This window comes from Herpailurus yagouaroundi, unplaced genomic scaffold (genome assembly GCF_014898765.1).
Source record: "Herpailurus yagouaroundi ecotype Mexico unplaced genomic scaffold, PumYag 139, whole genome shotgun sequence".
Lineage (NCBI taxonomy): Eukaryota > Metazoa > Chordata > Mammalia > Carnivora > Felidae > Herpailurus > Herpailurus yagouaroundi.
The window spans coordinates 13,659,075-13,676,866 of record NW_024412394.1 but is presented as its reverse complement, the minus strand read 5'-3'; the positions used below and the strand labels follow the sequence as shown (position 1 = coordinate 13,676,866).

The 17,792-nt window shown below is 35.3% G+C and overlaps 1 protein-coding gene across 1 annotated transcript in view; it reads right to left on the bottom strand.

The window, feature by feature from the left end:
- The window catches only part of CD2AP (CD2 associated protein), a 142,751-nt gene that overhangs the window by 42,853 nt on the left and 82,106 nt on the right, over positions 1-17,792 (bottom strand). The window contains exons 6-11 of the mRNA XM_040473713.1: positions 12,797-12,984; positions 10,384-10,462; positions 9,892-9,986; positions 7,655-7,759; positions 2,406-2,442; positions 404-466 (exon numbers count right to left, since the gene is read on the bottom strand). Of these exons, the coding sequence (XP_040329647.1) occupies positions 404-466; positions 2,406-2,442; positions 7,655-7,759; positions 9,892-9,986; positions 10,384-10,462; positions 12,797-12,984 (567 nt within the window). The remainder of the gene's footprint in view (positions 1-403; positions 467-2,405; positions 2,443-7,654; positions 7,760-9,891; positions 9,987-10,383; positions 10,463-12,796; positions 12,985-17,792) is intronic.

Sequence of the window (17,792 nt, the reverse complement as noted above, 5' to 3'; positions counted from 1 at the left end):
AGGGTATTATGCTAAGTGAAATAAGTCAGTAAGAGAAAGATACCATATATTTTCACTCATATGTGGATCCTGAGAAACTTAACAGAAGACCATGGGGGAGGGGAAGAGGGGGGAAAAAAGTTACAGAGAGGGAAGTAGACAAACCATGAGAGACTCTTAAATACTGAGAACAAACTGAGGGTTGATGGGGGATGGGAGGGAGGGGGGGGGTGGGTGATGGGTATTGAGGAGGGCTCCTGTTGGGATGAGCACTGGGTATTGTATGGAAACCAATTTGACAATAAATTATATTTTAATAATAAAAAAAATCAGTGTAAATCAATCAATGTGGAGAGATATTATTATTTACAATGACAAATCCAAAGAAGAATTATTTTTCTGAAAGTGGAAGAATTACCCTTACCTTTTTCTTCTGGCTTTATAGGAAAATACTTCTTTTCTGTAGCTATTAGCTCAGGCTTTGGAGCTAAAGCAAAAAGCCAAAATTAGTACTTAAAAAAATTAGTTTCAAAGCACAAAAACAATTATACTACTAAGCAGAAAAGGTCAGTTTAAAAATAACATCAGAGGAAAACATGACTTAACAGAAACAACAATGTACCATAATCACTAGGCTAACTATCTAATCCTGCACCTACCACCATTACATGGCTGAGTAGTAACTCTGGTCTCAGTTCCTTCTTTGCCAAATGAAGGTGTTCATACCCTCTACACCACCACTCTCCAGTAGAACTTTTCCATGATGATGGAAATATTCTATTTTTTTGTTATCAATACTGAGTGTGTTGACTTGAAATACTACTACTGTGACTGGGGAATTCAATATTTTATTTAACTTTAATTAAATTTTGAAAGCCCCAATATGACTAGTGAATAAAAAGCCTAGAACACCAACTTCCATAAAAATTACTTTTAACTTATGCTTTCCTTGCTCTGGGATTAAGTCAGCAAATACAAAGATGAAAACTTGGAGTAGGAAAGGACCTGTATTATTTCTTAAAAGAGCAAATCTTTGAAGAAAATAATTGTACCTCACTTATAAAAATCAAAAATTAGGGGCTAGGGACACCTAGGTGGTTCAGTTAAATGTGGGCTCTTGATTTGGGCTCAGGTCATGATCTTCTCCTGGTTGTGAGATGAAATTCCACATCGGGTTCCATGCTGACAGCTCAGAGCCTGCTTGGGATTCTCTCTTTCCATCTCTCTGCCCCTCCCCCCCACCCCCTTGAAAGAAGAGAAGAGAAGAGACGAGAAGAGACGAGAAGAGAAGAGAAAAAGAAAACAAAAAACTAGAAAGTAACAGAAGAGGAGAGAAAAGAAAAAGAGAAAGAGAAAGAGAAAGAGGAAGAAAAAGAAAAAGAAAAAGAAAAAAAGAAAAAGAGAAGAAAAGAAAAAAAAAAGAAAAAAAGGAGAAGAAATGAAATTAGGATCTAAAACTTACAGAAATAGACAAAGGGCCAGATTATGAAACTGTAACTCTGGAAAACTCTTCTAAGTATACCATAATATATTCAACTGCTTAAAAAAATAAAAATAAACTCTTCGAGTTTGTTTAACCCTTCAGCATACTCTCTGAAGAAATACAAATAATTAGTATTTATATGAGACATTAACAAATGAATTTAATGTGAAAAAGTGGAATAACTAATTAGGTCAATATATTAAGTATTCTATTCTTTTAATTTTTAAAAACTATTTTTGTTTTTGAGAGACAGAATATGAGTGGGGGAAGGGTAGAGAGAGGGGGAGACACAGAATCCAAAGCAGGCTCCATGCTCTTAGTTGTCAGCACAGAGCCCAACATGGGGCTTGAACCTACAAACTGCAAGATCATGACCTGAGCAGAAGTTGGACGCTTAACCAACTGACCCACACAGGTGCCCCTGAAGTATACTATTCTAAATGCATTTAAACTTGGTCAATTTTCTTAATTAGAAATGACAGGGGCACGTGGGTGGCTCAAAGTGTCCCTCTCTTGATTTCGGCTCAGGTCATGATCTCATGGTTCGTGGGTTCGAGCCCCACATCAAGCTCTGCACAGTGCAGAGCCTGCTTGGGATTCTCTATCTCTCCCTCTTTCTCTCTGGCCCTCCCCTGCTTGCTCTCTTTCTCTCTTTCAAGACTAATAAACTTAAATTGTGTGTGTGTGGGGGGGGAAATATGACAAGTCATAACTAAAGTATACAAATTATTTTTAACATCCTATTGTATACAATTTATACTTAAAAAATACAGACTTAATGCATGTGAACACTCAATTTTTATGTATTTCTAGAATTTGTATATATTACATCATATTTGGTTTTTGCTCATATAAATAAATGGTTTACTTAAAATCCAATTTCACCATTTTATAACTTGAAAATATGAAAAACAGCAAACTGAATAATGTGTTTCCTACATACCTGGACCTTTAGCAGGAGGTGGTGGTTTCTTTGGTTTCTATTAAAATAACAATGGTAAAAATATGTGAATACTTACATCTTACATATGCTTAAAATAACTTCTGATTGTTAATAATCTAAATTATATGAGTATCTGTTATAAAATAGTAAGATCTTAACAACCAAAAGGCCACTGACAAAAAATTTATTCTATTAGAACAAATGCCTTCTTGATCAAAATTCAAATATGTCAAAACTTACCAGTGATTATGATAAATCTAAAAAATCTTAATGATAATCAGGGGCACCTGGGTGGCTCAGACGACTAAGCATCCAACTTTGGCTCAGGTCATGATCTCACAATTTGTGAGTTCAAGCCCCACGTCAGGCTCCCTCCTTTCGGCACGGAGCCTGTTTTGGATGCTCTGACTCCCTCTCTGCTCCTCCCCTACTCTTTCTCTCTCTCTCTAAAATAAAGAAGCATTAAAAAAATCATAATGATAATCAAAAATATTCATTATTGCCTCCCCTACTTTAAGATTCCAAGGCACAATTTTACCTCTCTTTAACAGCTGAGTACTGGGGAAAAGGAGAGAGAAGAGACTGTTTTTAAAACAAACAACAACAAAAAAAAGAGTCACCTAATAAATATATCTAGCTTATACTCTTGATTCTTCAGAACTCTCAAAGAGAAGATTCAAGGAAAAAGCCTGTTTTTCTTCAATTTATTCAAATTTGTTGGGTTTAGCATTTATTCATTTTTAAGACTTAATGACATCAAAAACTTGAGACATGTGAATCAGGTTTTCCCAAATTAAAATTAACTGATAGTGCCGTATGAACACCAAATAAGCCCTCCCAAATAATGTGTTCCTTGGGTATAAAAATAAAGCACCCGGAAGGCTGAATACTGAATGAAATCGAGCAAAAGAAGGGCCTCAGACAGCATTAACCCATAGAGTAACCTCTAGTGATTCACTTAACTACATAAAGACTGCAAAGTTTGGAAATTTCAACATTGGCTTAAATAAAATCCAGCAGACCATCTTGCTCTCAGTGTCTGCTCTCCAACTCCATTAGAAAAGGAGCAAGGAGGAGGCAGTCCAAGATGATGGAATAGGAAGACTCTGAACTGACCTTCTCTCGTGGACACAATAAAACTACACCTACATACAGAGCAATTCTTCCTTAAAAATTGAGGGTGGACTGAACAGCTTCTGTACAACAAACAACAGAGGGACCACACAGAGCACAGTAGGAGACAAGGTAACAACACAAAACACACCCCAGATGTAAGGACTTGCAGTAGGGGGTATCATTGAGGGTCCCAAGCAGACACACCTGCCCTGGGGCACAGAAACAAAAGAGCAATTTAAAGGGCAAGTAGACTATAAGTGAAGACCATAGAGCTTCTGCCAAATGGTGGAAGGAACTGCTAGAACTCTCTCCAGGGTCGGAGATGCCTGAAATTGCCACTATTTATTTCCCAACGCTCTACTTTGACAGTGCCAATGAAAGCAGAGTCCAGGCGCTCTTGCTGGCCTATTAAAACTGCCCCAGCAAGTCCCAGGCCCCTAATCCACATCAGCTTTCCCACCAAGACAGCCTATTGCCTTTGCCAGCCCCAGCTCTAGCCATCCCAACAAGGTGGCCCTGGAAGCTCCAGCATACCCCAGGCCTGCACACAACAGCTCAAGCCCTCCCGCCCGTGTGGCCCTGGCACAGAGTACATTGGAATGCCTGGTCCCATGTCCACACCAGCTCAAGTCATACACCAACGAGTCTGCGCCAGCTCTAGCCGCAGCCATCCTGCCCATGTGACCCATTGTAGCAAGCCCCAGGGCAACCCTAGCTCATGCCTACTCCAGCTCCAGCTGCCCAACCAAATCCTGTTGGCATACACAGTAAACAAAGGGGACACTGCTACATAAGGCCACTCCTTCAAGACCAAGAGTTAGCTGTTCTGCCAAATTTACAGACACAAATGCAGAAAGACAAACAACATAAGGAAACAGAATGTTCGAAACAAGAGAACAACATAAAACCTCAGAAAAAAAAAAAAACCCTAATAGAGGTAATTAATTTACTTGATAAGCAATTCAAAGTAATGGTCATAAAGATGCTTGCTCAACTTAGAAGAATGAAGAAATACAGTAAGAACCTTAACAAAGCGGTAGAAAATATAAGAAGGTACCAAAAAGCAGTCAGAGCTGAAAATTTCAATAACTGAACTAAGAAATACACTAGAGGACATCAACAGATTAGAGCATACGGAAGAATGGATCACTTGAATGGAAGATAGAATAGTGGAAATCACCCAATCAGAACAGCAAAAGAAGAAAGAATTTTTAAAAAATGAGAATAGTTTAAGAGACTTCAGAAATGACAATAATTGTACTAACATTCACATTGTAGGGGTTTCAGAAGGATAAAAATAAGAGACAGAAAATCTGTTTGAAGAAATAATTATGGCTACAAACATCCTTAACCTAGTAAAGGAAAGACTTCCATGCCCAGGAAGTACAGAGAGTTCCAAACAAGATGAAACCAAAGAGAGCCATACAAAGATATATTATAATTAAAATGGCAAAAGTTAGGGGCGCCTGTGTGGCTCAGTCAGTTAAGTGTCCAACTTCAGTTCAGGCCATGAACTGACAGTACGGAGACTGGAGCCTTCTTCAGTCTCTGCCTCCCTCTCTCTCCGTCCCTCTCTCTCCCTCCCTCCCTTTCTCTCTCTCTCTCTCTCAAAAACAAACAGTAAAAAAAAAAAAAAAATTAATAAGAAATAAATTCCAAAGACTGAAATCATAACAAGTATCTTTGCCAACCCCAACGGTATGAAATTAGAAATTAACTGCAAGAAGAAACCTGGAAAAGCACAAACATATGGAGACTAAACAATGCTACTAAACAATCAATGGGTCAACAAAGAAATCAAAGAGAAAATAAAAAACTATGTTAAAACAAATGAAAAATAGAAACACAACTTTCAAACCTATAGAACACATCAAAAGCAGTTCTAACAGACAAGTTTATAGCAATCTCAAGAAATATGAAAATTCCCAAATAAACAGTATTAATTTACATGTAAAGAAACTAGAAAAAGAACAAAACCCCAAGTTAGGAGAACAAAGACCAAAGCAGAAATAAAATGAAACAGAGATTGAAAAACAGACAAGATCAATGAAATTAAAAGCAGATTACTGAAAAGATAAACAAAATCAATAAACCTCTAGTCAAAATCATGAAGAGAAAAAGACAGGACCCAAATAAATAAATTAAACACGAGAAGCTATAACTGACACGATAAAAATATAAAGGATCCTAAGAAATTAGTACAATTACATGCCAACAAATTGGCAAACACAGAAGAAATGGATAATCATGATAACCACATAAAAAGTATGATTCTAGAAATGTATCCATTTCTTCTGGGTTCCAAGACTTGATTACAAAAAAATAATAAATAGAGCGATTACAAATAATAAAATTCAATCAGTAATTTTAAAACTCCCAGAAACAAAGGTCCAGGACCAGAGAGCTTCACAGATGAATTCTACCAACATTTAAAGAGTCAGTAACTATCCTTCTCAAATTATTCCAAAAAATCGAAGAAGAAGGAATGCTTCCAAACTCATTTTACGAGGCCAGCATTACCCTGATATCAAAACCAGTCAGATATCACACACACAAAAAGAAAATTACAGGCAATATCCCTGGTGAATATAGATGTAAAAATTGCCAACAAAATATTAGCAAAATGAATTGAACAACATGTCAAAAAGATCATATACCATGATCACGTGGGACTTATATCAGGGATGCAAGAATGACTCAACATTTGCAAATCAATCAACATAACACACCATTTTAACAAAATGAAGGATAAAAATCATATCATCTTAACAGATGCAGAAAGACCGTTTAAAAAAATACAATATCCATTTATAAAAACTCTCTCAACAAAGTGGGTATAGAAGGAATGTACATCAAAACCATAAAGTCCATACATGACAAACCCACAGTTAACATTATACTCAATGGTGAAAAGCTAAAAGGCTTTCCTCTAGGATCAGGAATAAGACAAGGACTCCCCCATGCTTATTCAACATAGTACTAGAAACCTTGGCCATAGCAATTAGGCAAGAAAAAGAAAAGCATCCAAATTGGAAAGGAAGAAGTAAAACTGTTCACTACTGGAAGATAATATATTATATATAGATGATGTATACATACACAATGGAATACTCCTCAGCCATTAAAAGAATGAAATCTTACCATTTGTGACAACACAGATGGACCTACACAATAATATACTAAGTGAAATAAGTCAGACACTAATGACAATACTGTATGATTTCACTTATATGTGGAATCTAAAAAACAAGACAAATGAATAAACAAAACAGAAATAGACTCCCATAGACATAGGAAACAAACTCCTGGTGACTGTAAGGGAGAAGGTGAAATAGGGAGCAGATAAAATAAGATTAAGGGGAGTAAGAAGTACAAACTTCCAGTTATAAAATAACTAAGTCATGGGGCTGTAATGAACAACATAGAGAATATAGTCAATAATGTTATAATAACTTGGTATGGTGATAGATGATAACTAGACTTATCACGGGTGCCATTTTGTAGTATATAAAAATATCTAAACCTTATGATCTACAATACCTAAAACCAATAGGACACTGTATGTAATTATACTTCAGTCAATCAATCAATCCTCAATTAGATCCATTCTTCCATGGGGGAAAAGGGATCAAGTTGCAGAAAAGCAAAAGATCACTGATGAATGACTCAGCCTCACTTTATTCACTGTAAGAAGTGAGACAGAGGTACTAAGTCTTGTAAGAAAGCAAAGACTGCTTCTTACCCTCCCAAAAATGCACTACAGAGTAATATAGTAAGATTAACAGTTCCTTAAAATAAGATTTTCAACAAAAGTACAATTAAAGTGTAAATTCTTCCAGGCAAGTGTTAATTTGTCTAACTAGTATGAGAGACTTTTTTCTTTAAATTATAATAAAGTAATGAAGTCTAAGGTTACTTTTCAAGATAGTCAGTGGGGAAAGAAAACCTGAAATAAAGCACAGAACTGAAATATTCTTTTGTTTTACTACAGCTCAAATCAATTTTACCTGAATATATAAACTGGAAACCGCCTCATAAAGTTGTTCAGTAATAATGCAAACAAAACTGTTTGTAAAGAAATACTGGCCAAAGGTTCATTAAACAGTTATCATCATTGAAAAACAAAAGCTTACTGGGAAGTCTTTATCCAGTTCATTTATCTGAATAGCAAAATTATCTGGAAATACTCCTTCTCTCCCATTAAGTTCACCCTTCCACCAGCCAGTTTCTCCAGTCTCCTATAATGCAAATGAAAAATCAAATAATTACATTAATTTTATATTATTTAAATATATATTTACTTATTAAATATTATATAAACTTATTTATATAAATACTGTGTAAACTACACACAAGTATTATATTTAAAATTGAAATATAATAATAAATATAACATTCACAATGCAAAATATTATATAATATTAATAATAGGTGTTATCTTTAAATAAGAAAAAAGTTTACAACAAAATATAAAAATACTGAATTCCATTATTTTTACAAGAAAAAAAAAGGGTTGGGGATCCTGGGTGGGTCAGTTGGTTGAACGTATGACTGTGGCTCAGGTCATGATATCACAGTCTGTGGGCTCGAGCTCAAAGCCTGGAGCCTGCTTCAGATTCTATGTCTCCTTCCCACCCCTCCCCAACTGCTACTCACATTCTGTTTCTCTCTCTCAAAAATAAACATTAAAAAAAAATTTTTTTTTACGAAAAAGAAAATAAGAGTTAAACAGATCATAAGGTCCTCCCTAAAAAGCAAATATTACCCATACGTTACTTCCAGCAGTAGTTATAAAATTGGGATTTTTTTTTTTAATGAGTCAAAAATTTTAGGGGCACCTGGGTGGCTCAGTTGGTTAAGCATCAACTTTGGCTCAGGTCATGATCTCGTGGCTTGTGAGTTCGAGTCTTGCATCGAGCTCTGTGCTGACAGCTCAGAGCCTGGAGCCTGCTTCAGATTCTGCGTGTCCCTCTCTCTCTGTCCCTCCCCACTCACGCTCTATGTCTCTCTCTCTCAAAAATGAATAAACTTTAAAAAATAAATAAAAAACAAATGAGTCAAATAATTTTAAAATTTGGTTTATGAGGATAAAAGGTTTTCAGCGAAGAGAAAGGACAAAGTGCTGAGAAGAGGGTGGACAGAGAATATGACTTTCTAACCTGTATCTTACTTAACATTCTTAACACTTTATATACCAAAACACAATCATATTATTCATTTCTCTAGAAATTAACAAGTTATTCTACAATTCCTTCTAAATGCCACCTGGCCATGAGAAATAAGGTTCAACCAGTCCAAAACTGTATGGATATTAAAAATTACATATACTAAACCATCCGATAACAAAGTCAATTTAAGACAAGGGAAAATTTTTCAAAAATTGTGCTATACAGTCATTAACAAAAACTGTATTTTATTTATAGTTTTCTTCTATTACAGATAGTTACAGGGGCACCTGTGTGGCTGAGTCAGTTGAGCATCTGACTTCAGCTCAGGTCGTGATCAAGCGGTTTGTGAGTTTGAGCCCCACATCAGGCTCACTGCTGTCAGTGCAGAGCCCCTCTCTCTGCCACTCCCTCGCTTGCACTCTCTCAAAAATAAAACAATAACAACAACAAAAAATAGTTAAAGGATTCTGCCCAGACCCAAATACTCCTGGGTTTTCTTTTTCTTTTTCCATAATTCATTCTAAGTTATAAAACTACTTAACTCTTTGAAATAGCTGCATCATTTTCCAAACACAGTATGGTCTCATAAATGTCTACAATATTGATGGAATTGTTTCCCTATTCATTTTTTTTTTTTAATTTTTAAAGTTTATTTTTGAGAGAAAGAGAGAGAGGGAGAGACAGTGTGGGTGTGAGGGAAGGGCAGAGAGAGAGAGAGAGAGGAAGAACATAATCCCAACCATGCTCCCCTGTTGTCAGTGTAGAGCCAGATGCAGAGCTCTATCCGATCCCATGAACCGTGAGATCATGACCTGAGCTGAAATCAAGAGTCAGACACTTAAACGACTGAGCCATCCAGGGGCCCCCTTCTTTTTCTTGTTATATTATAAACGATACAAAAAGCATTAGATGCAAAAAAAGTGTAATGGGGTAAACTAGGAAGTGAGAACAGAAACTTAGAGGAGCTGGGGCTAGAGAGAAAATATAACAGGATGGCAAAAGTAATCCCCAAAACATCAATTATTATACAAACAGACAATAAAAATCTACTCAAAAAAAACTTTCTGAGAATTTACCATGTGTCATGTTCTCAGGACACAGAAACAAGACAAAAATCCCAGCTCCTCCAGAGCTTACATTGTAGGGGAAATAGAAGAATGAATAAATTAAATAATTCACCAAACACCTGACAAGTATCTTACCTTACTTATCAAGTGGATTATCTCTCCCTCTTTAAAAGAAAGCTCATCTTCATTAGTACCTTCATAGGCAAATAATGTTCTACAATATTCCTTAGCTAAAATAAAGAAAGTAAATAATGCAGATTAAATAAATTGGTTCTTTTAACAATACTTATTAAGCCTCTACTTTGTGTTAAAAAAAAGTACATTAGAAGCTGTTAAAGAAAATTTAATAATGTCGGCCGACACTATATACTGAATTAAGTAACAATTTCATTAATTCATACTTTCAAATAGTTCCTAGTGCTAATATGTTCTAGGCGCTGGTTCTAACTGTAGGGAGATACATCAGTGAACAAAGCACACTGAACTCTTTGACCCTGCAGTGCTTACCTCTAGTAGGATCTAATACTCTGATCAAGTAGTACAGTGTTGATATACAGTTTCAAAAAATCTAATAATAGATTTGAGCATGCTTCTTTCCCAACATGAAAATTTTATTCAAAAATTTACCTTTAATTTTACTTTCCGTGTCTGTTTTTGTTATCTCCACACTCTGAGTTTTGGATCCTACGGACTGTATAATTAAGGGCTAGAAAAGAAAAGGAAGGTATCAACTATTTTAAGTGAGAATTAAGATAATAGTATTAGTATTAAACAAAATTTTCATTTGCAGTAAGCCAGCCTTCCCTAATGGTACTTATAGCCAGGTTAGTAATGTGACTGAAAAGACAGAGATAACAAAACTACTGAAATGATAGCTCAGAACTTCAAATTTTTAAAACTTCCTATTTAAGAATAATACACATTCTGATACCCATAATACCCATAAGTGTCACTTAATGTTAAACCTCCAAAATAAATAAAAATAATAGCACCTGAAAATGTACTGAGTAGGAACTCCTTAGCTAAACACTTTACATACCTTATAACTTAATCCTCTGAATAATCTGTATAAAGTAAGCATTATTATTCGTTCCTCTTACAGACTAGGAAGCAGTTAAGAAACCTGCCCACCGTAACAGTAATTTAGTAGTGGAGCCTGGATTTGAACCTAGGAAGTCTGACTCTAGAAAGTGGGCTTTTAAACCACAGCACTAAACTTCCCTAGGATGAGATAGAGAAAAAAAAAAAAAAAAAAAAAGGTCTTTATACTTCATTGCTGCTATCTGAATGAAAACACCTAGGTAATGTTACAACCCTTACAACTATAGTCAGTAGAAAATTTTACATTGTAATTGACTAAAGTTAAGTCCTTCATACTAGTGTTTTCCTTGACTTCTCTCCCCAGAAAGAACATTACTTTTGACCTTAGCTTTCATTAGTTAAAAATCTAAATATACTACTAACTTACCTATCACTGTGTGTTCTGTTTCTCTTTTAAGATACTCACTTTAATTTTTCACAAGTCTAACCATCATTTCTTCTAATCTGATATCAATCACCTACAAATATAGCAAATGTGCTCTCTATCAATTCCTGGATCAGTGATCAAAAGCAAGGCTTGCAAGGCTCTCAAATAGGGTGATATTTGAGAGGACTCTCACTAACAGTTACTCTTGAGTAGTGAACATTGTAAGTGGCAACTGAAAGAGTATTAGTGTAATCATTAACTAAATAAAATTATTCGTTATGAATCATAAGCTTTAAAGTTAGAAAGGAGCCCCAGATTATCTAATGTCCTTCATAATGCAAACAGTGCTTCTCCAGCATCCCTGGCTATTATATGGCTGGCTATACAGCACCATTCCAAAAACCACAAGAATTCCAATCTTTACCTTGAATCAAGGTATCAAAACCAAGAACCAATTAGGCCCCATAATCTTACTGCCAGACAGTCTCAGAGCTAGGAGAGGGTAGGGTAGAAAGTACAAGTTCTCTTTCCTGAACCCAAATCATTATTACATGAAAATACATGTAGCAAACTGGGAAAGAAAAAATATGTGGAAACTAACCATTTTAGAAGAAAACTTGAGAATATATTTCACCAACCAAATCAGTCTAATTAGTGAAATATAGCGGAACTAGGTAAGTAAATACTGAAATACTTTCAACTCTTAAAACTTAAATACAGACATACAACTGAGAACTAAAATGAAATAATGCCCTAAAAGTCAACAGGAAAACCTCCTAACTGAAGTACTCAATCTGTACCTCTAAGGTGTGAACCTCAAAAAACAGCCTTGAAATTCATGTTCTAAAAATTGTAGCTCTTTTCCCCCAAAACAAAACGTTATTAGTTTATTTCAAAATCTGTTACTAAAGGGGTGCCTGCATGGCTTGGTTAGAGGATCGTACGGCTTTTGATGTCGGGGTTGTGAATTAAAACCCAACACCTGGTGGGAGATTACTCAAATAAATAAAACTTAAAAAAAAAAATCTTTGAAACCTATTATTAGATGTTATAATTTATGGTACATTCATTTTGATTTATTTCATAATGCCATCAAAATGCTAATGAAACAAAGTTCTCCATACATTTAGAGGAGAAGCAAATTTCACCACTGCCAACAATCCAGAGGAGAGTTAAGTAGTGCCTAATTAACTTAATACCTCATTGTGAATCCATTTTAAAATGACCCATTTTAGGCCTATTTCAAATTTAAAGAAAACGTATGTAATTTTAGCTTTAAAAGGCAAAAAACAAAACAAAACAAAAAAACTCCTGCCCTTTTTTTTTTACCTATGGTAACTAAAAACTTAGAAAAGTTGGTATTAATACCAATAAACATTCTCATTTTATAAGAATCAAACATAAACATTAATCAGTGTAATGCTGAAAACAGTTTCTCACAGTTGTCTCAATCATAACCAATTATTAGCAATCTCAAAAAAGGGTGTGTAACAGAGTTGCAAACTGACTTACACCTTAAAAAGTGCGTCATGAGAGAGTTGAGTAGAGTTAATCTAAGTTCACCATTATTACCTTTTCTGTTTTCTTTTCTTCTGCTTCACTGCCAGATGTTCTCGTCCTCAGTTTCACAGAGCCTTCTTTAAAAATGTCTCCAAATCCAATTCCTCGAATTTTCTTTGGCTGTGTGACTGATCCCAGTGCAGCCTCATTCCCACTGCCCAGAGACGCTGAGGGTGAGGTAGGCCCAGCGAAGACATTTTCTGAAAGAATAATTTGCTTTTGAAGAATGCAGAATTACAAAGATCGTGATATTTCCCTCCCATATTGTTTACATCCTATGCCTAATTAAAAATGATATAAAATAAAGTTAAATGACTGAGTACTAAAATATCCAAAAAAGTAAGATACGCTTATACTGCATTTTTTGGATACTGTTTAAGATGGTATCAGTTTTAGGTATATTCAATTAGTAAAATGCTAATTAAGAAATGTAGGGGGCGCCTGGGTGGCTCCGTTGGTTGAGCATCTGACTTCAGCTCAGGCAGTGAGCTCACGCTTCAGCTGGTGAGTTTAAGCCCTGCACAGGTTCGCTGCTGTCAGGCCGTCAGCGTAAAGCCGGGTTCTGGTTCAGACCCTCTGTCTCCCTCTCGGCCCCTCCCCCACTTGCACTCTCCTACAAATAGACAAATATTTTTTTAAAAAAGATTAAATGCTTGATAGGATTCAGTATTTTGTGTGAAGACTTTTGATAATGAATTCAAATTTCTTCATATGCTACTCAGACTTTGTATTACTTCTATTTGTTGAGAAGTTGTACTATTCAAGGAATTTGTACATCTAAGTTATCAAATTCATAAGTATATTTTTTCATTATCCCTTTAACGTCTGATCTGTGGTGACATTCACATCTGGTTATTAATCAGACAGTAATATTTTCTTTTTTCTTCAATCAGTCATTAGACCTTTATCAATTTTGTATCTTTTCAAAAAACTCAACTGTTGAACTTGATCTTCTTGAATGTTGGCTTGTTTTTTATTTCATAGTTTCTTGCTCTCATTTCCTGCTCCAAATTATTTCAGGTTTACTTTGCTCTTCTTTTATTGATTTCAGATAAAAACTTAGATCACGGACATTAGTTTTTTCTTTTCTAGTATTAGCATTGAAAGCAATAAATTTCTCCATAGGTGCTGTTTTACCTGCATTCCACAAATTTTGATTGTTTCCATTTTTTTCATTTGAAAAACCAGTTTTTTCCCTCACAATTTCTTCTTTGACCCACAGGTTACTTACAAATATTGTTTAGTTTCCAAGTAACTGAGGATTTCCCAAATATCTATTACTAAAATAATTCCATTGTATTCACAAAACCTACTTCATAGGACTTGAAATCTTTTAAGTTTTCTGAGACTTCTTTGATGCCCAAACATTAAGGGTGTATCTGGTAATATTCCATGTACTCTTCAAAGGAATGTGTATTCTCTTACCAGGTTAACTATCCATAAACATCAGTTAGATCCACTTATTTGATTATTCGAGTTTTCTACAATCATCACTAATTTCTATCAATTAATGAGAGAAGCATGTTCAAATCTATGTGTGGATTTGCCTGTTTCAGTTCTGGCAGTCTGTCTCACGTACTTTGAAGTTCTGGTATTAGATTACACATATAGGGGGTGCCTGAGTGGCTTAGTCAGTTAAGCATCTGACTCTTGATTTCAGCTCAGGTCACGATTTCACAGTTGTGAGATCGAGTCCCACATCAGGCTCTGCACTGAGTATGGAACCTGCTTGGGATTCTCTCTCCCCCCACCTTTCCCTTCCCCTCCCCTGCTCCCTCTCAAAATAAATAAACATTTTTTTTTAAAATAATGCAGTTTTAGAATTGTTACATAATTTTTATGAATTGACTCTACCATTATGAAATGTTCCTTTTTATCCCTGGTAATATATTTTTTTCCTGAAATACACTTCGACATTAATGTAACCATTCTAGATTTCTTATGCTTTGCACTGAATTCCCTTTTTCTTCTTTCGTTTAACCACTACCTTAATATTTCAAGTGAGCTTCTGGTAGGAAGCATATTAAGCATATTATCCAGTCAACTGCCTTTTCAATTAGAGTTTTTAGAGAACTTAGTTTTCATGTAATCACTGATGTTGTTTAAATCCATTATCTTGCTATTTGTTTTCTATTTACCCAGTTGACCTTTGTTCCTTTCTCTCTCTTTTTGTTTTGGGTTGTTTTTTGCTTTAACAATAGACTTTTATTTTTTTCATTTTGGGAGTTTAGAAGCCAGATCAGTGCTGGCATGTTGGGTTCTGGTGAGATCTCTCTTCCTGACTTACAGATGGCTGCCTTCTCACTGTGCCCTCATATGGCCTTTCCTCAGTATGTGCACATAGAGACAGTGGGCTCTGTTGTCTCCTTTTTTATTAAGATATAACTGACATATAACACTATATTAGTTTTAGGTGTACAAATGATTCCATACATGTATGTATATATATGTGTGTGTGTGTGTGTGTGTGTGTATAGTGAAACGATCACCAGTCTTAATTAACATCTATCACCATACAGTTATAAATTTTTTTTCTTATAACGAAAATTTTCAACATCTTCTCTCCTATGAATTTTCAAATATACAATTTTATTAACTACAGTCACCATACTCTGCATTGCATCCCCAGAACTTATTTTTATATATAATAAATTTATAAATTTATATATATATGTTTATATATAATTGGAAGTTTGTGCCTTTTGACCACCTTCACCCATTCTGCCCATCCTATACCCCTTGCTTCTGGCAACCACCAATGTTTTCTGTATCTCTAAGTTTAGTGCATTTTTAGATTCTACATCTAAGTGAGATCATACAGTATGTGTCTTCATCTGTCTGACTTATTTCATTTGTAAGTCATCCATGACTTATTTCGCTTATAAGTTTTATCCATGTTGATGCAAACGGTAAGATTTCTTTATATTCTGTGGCTGAATAATATTCCATTGTGTATATATAACATTTTCTTTTTTTAATTTAATGTTGTAGTTTTTTTGTTTTTTTTTTTTGATACAGAGCACACACGAGAGTGTGTGCACAAGAGTGCGTAAGCAGGAGAGGAGTAGAGAAAGAAGGAGAGAGAGACTTCCAAGATCAGCGCAGGGCTTGATCTCACAAACTGCCAAGATCATGGCCAGAGGTGAAAACCGAGAGTCAGATGCTCAACTGACTGAGCCACCCAGGTGCCCCATAATACATTTTCTTTATCCATTATGTAAATAATGCTGTGATGAACACAAGGGTGCAGGTATCTTTTCAAGTTAGTGTATTACTCTTCTTTAGGTAAATGACCATAAGTGGGATTGCTGGATCACATGGTAGTTTTAAGTTTTTGAGGAACCTCCATACTGTCATAGTGCCTGTGCCAATTTACATTCCCACCAACAGTGCAGGTCGCTTCCCTTTTGTCCACATCGTCACAAACACTTCTGGTCTTTTTGATAACAGCCATCTGAACAGGTGTGAGGTGATATTTCATTGTGGTTTCGGTTTGTACTCCTCTGAATATTAGTGATGTTGAGCATCTTTTCATGTATATATTGGGCATCTGTACATCATCTTTGAAAAAATACCTATTCAGATCCTCTGCCCATTTTTAATGGTTTTTAGTTGGATAAGCTCTCTCTCTCTCTCTCTCTATATATATATATACACGTGTGTATGTATATATATATATATATATATATATAAAAATATGGAGATTAATGTCTTCTAAGATAAATGATTTGCAAATATTTTCTCCCATTCCATAAGCTGCCTTTTCATTCCGTTGATGGGTTCCTTTGCTGTAGAGAAGATTTTTAGACGGATGTAGTCCCATTTGTTCATTTTTGCTTTTGTTGCCTTTGCTTTTGGAGTCAAGTCCAAAAACTCATCTCCAAGACTGATGTCAAAGAGCTTACCACCTAGGTTTTCTTCTAGGTTTATGGTTTCAGGTATTTGTTGAAGTCCTTAATCCATTTTGAGCTGATTTTCGTGTCTTTTTTTTTTTTTTAAGTAATTTTTAACACTTCATTTTATTATTTATTAGCTATTCCTCATTGTTTTACTTTCTTAGGGGTTGCTCTAGCTTTATAATATGCCATCTTTAACCCAACAAAATCTACATTCAAATAACACTATACCACTTCACATACAATGGGCACATTTCCATTTCATCTCTTCTGTGTTTAGAACTACTATTGTCATACATACATACCTATATTTTACTTCTACATTATGTTTCCCATGATATATTATTTTGTTTTAAATAGTCAATTGTCTTTTAAAGAAATTTAAAAATGGGAAACTTTTATGCTTATCCACATATTTACCTCTATTTTTGTCACTCTTCATTCTGCTTATATAGATACAAGTTCCCATCTAGTATCATTTTACTTTTTTCCTGGACAATTTGCTTTAATTCTTCTTAAGGATGCATTCTGCTGGTAATGAATTCTCTATTATTCTTTGGCTGAAAACTTTTTTTAAAACAGGTTCCACGCTTGCCCAGTGCACAGCCCAACACGGGGCTTGAACTCAGGACCCTGAGATCAAGACCTGAGCTGAGAGTAAGAGTAAGACACATAACCGACTGAGCCACCCCAGGTGTCCCAGGCTGAAAACTTTTTTACCTCACCTTTATTCTGAAGAGTATTTTCACAAAAATAGGATTCTTGGTTGACCACTTTTCTTCTTCCAACACTTCAAAGATCTCATCCATTACCTTCCACCATACTTAGTTTCTGATGATTATCTGTGGATTTTTATCTTTTTTATTTTTAAGTTTATTTATTTTTAGAGAGAGAGAGAGAGAGCGGACTTGTGTGTGACACAGGGAGAGAGAGAATCCTAGGCAGGCTCCTTGCTGTCAGCGCAGAACCCAACACAGGGCTCTATCTCATGAACTGTGAGATCATAACCTTAGGGGAAATCAAAAGTTGGATGCTCAACCAACTGAGCCACCTTTCTGTGGATTTTTATCTTAATTCTTCTCTACTTGAAGTGCCTTTTTCCTCTAATTCCT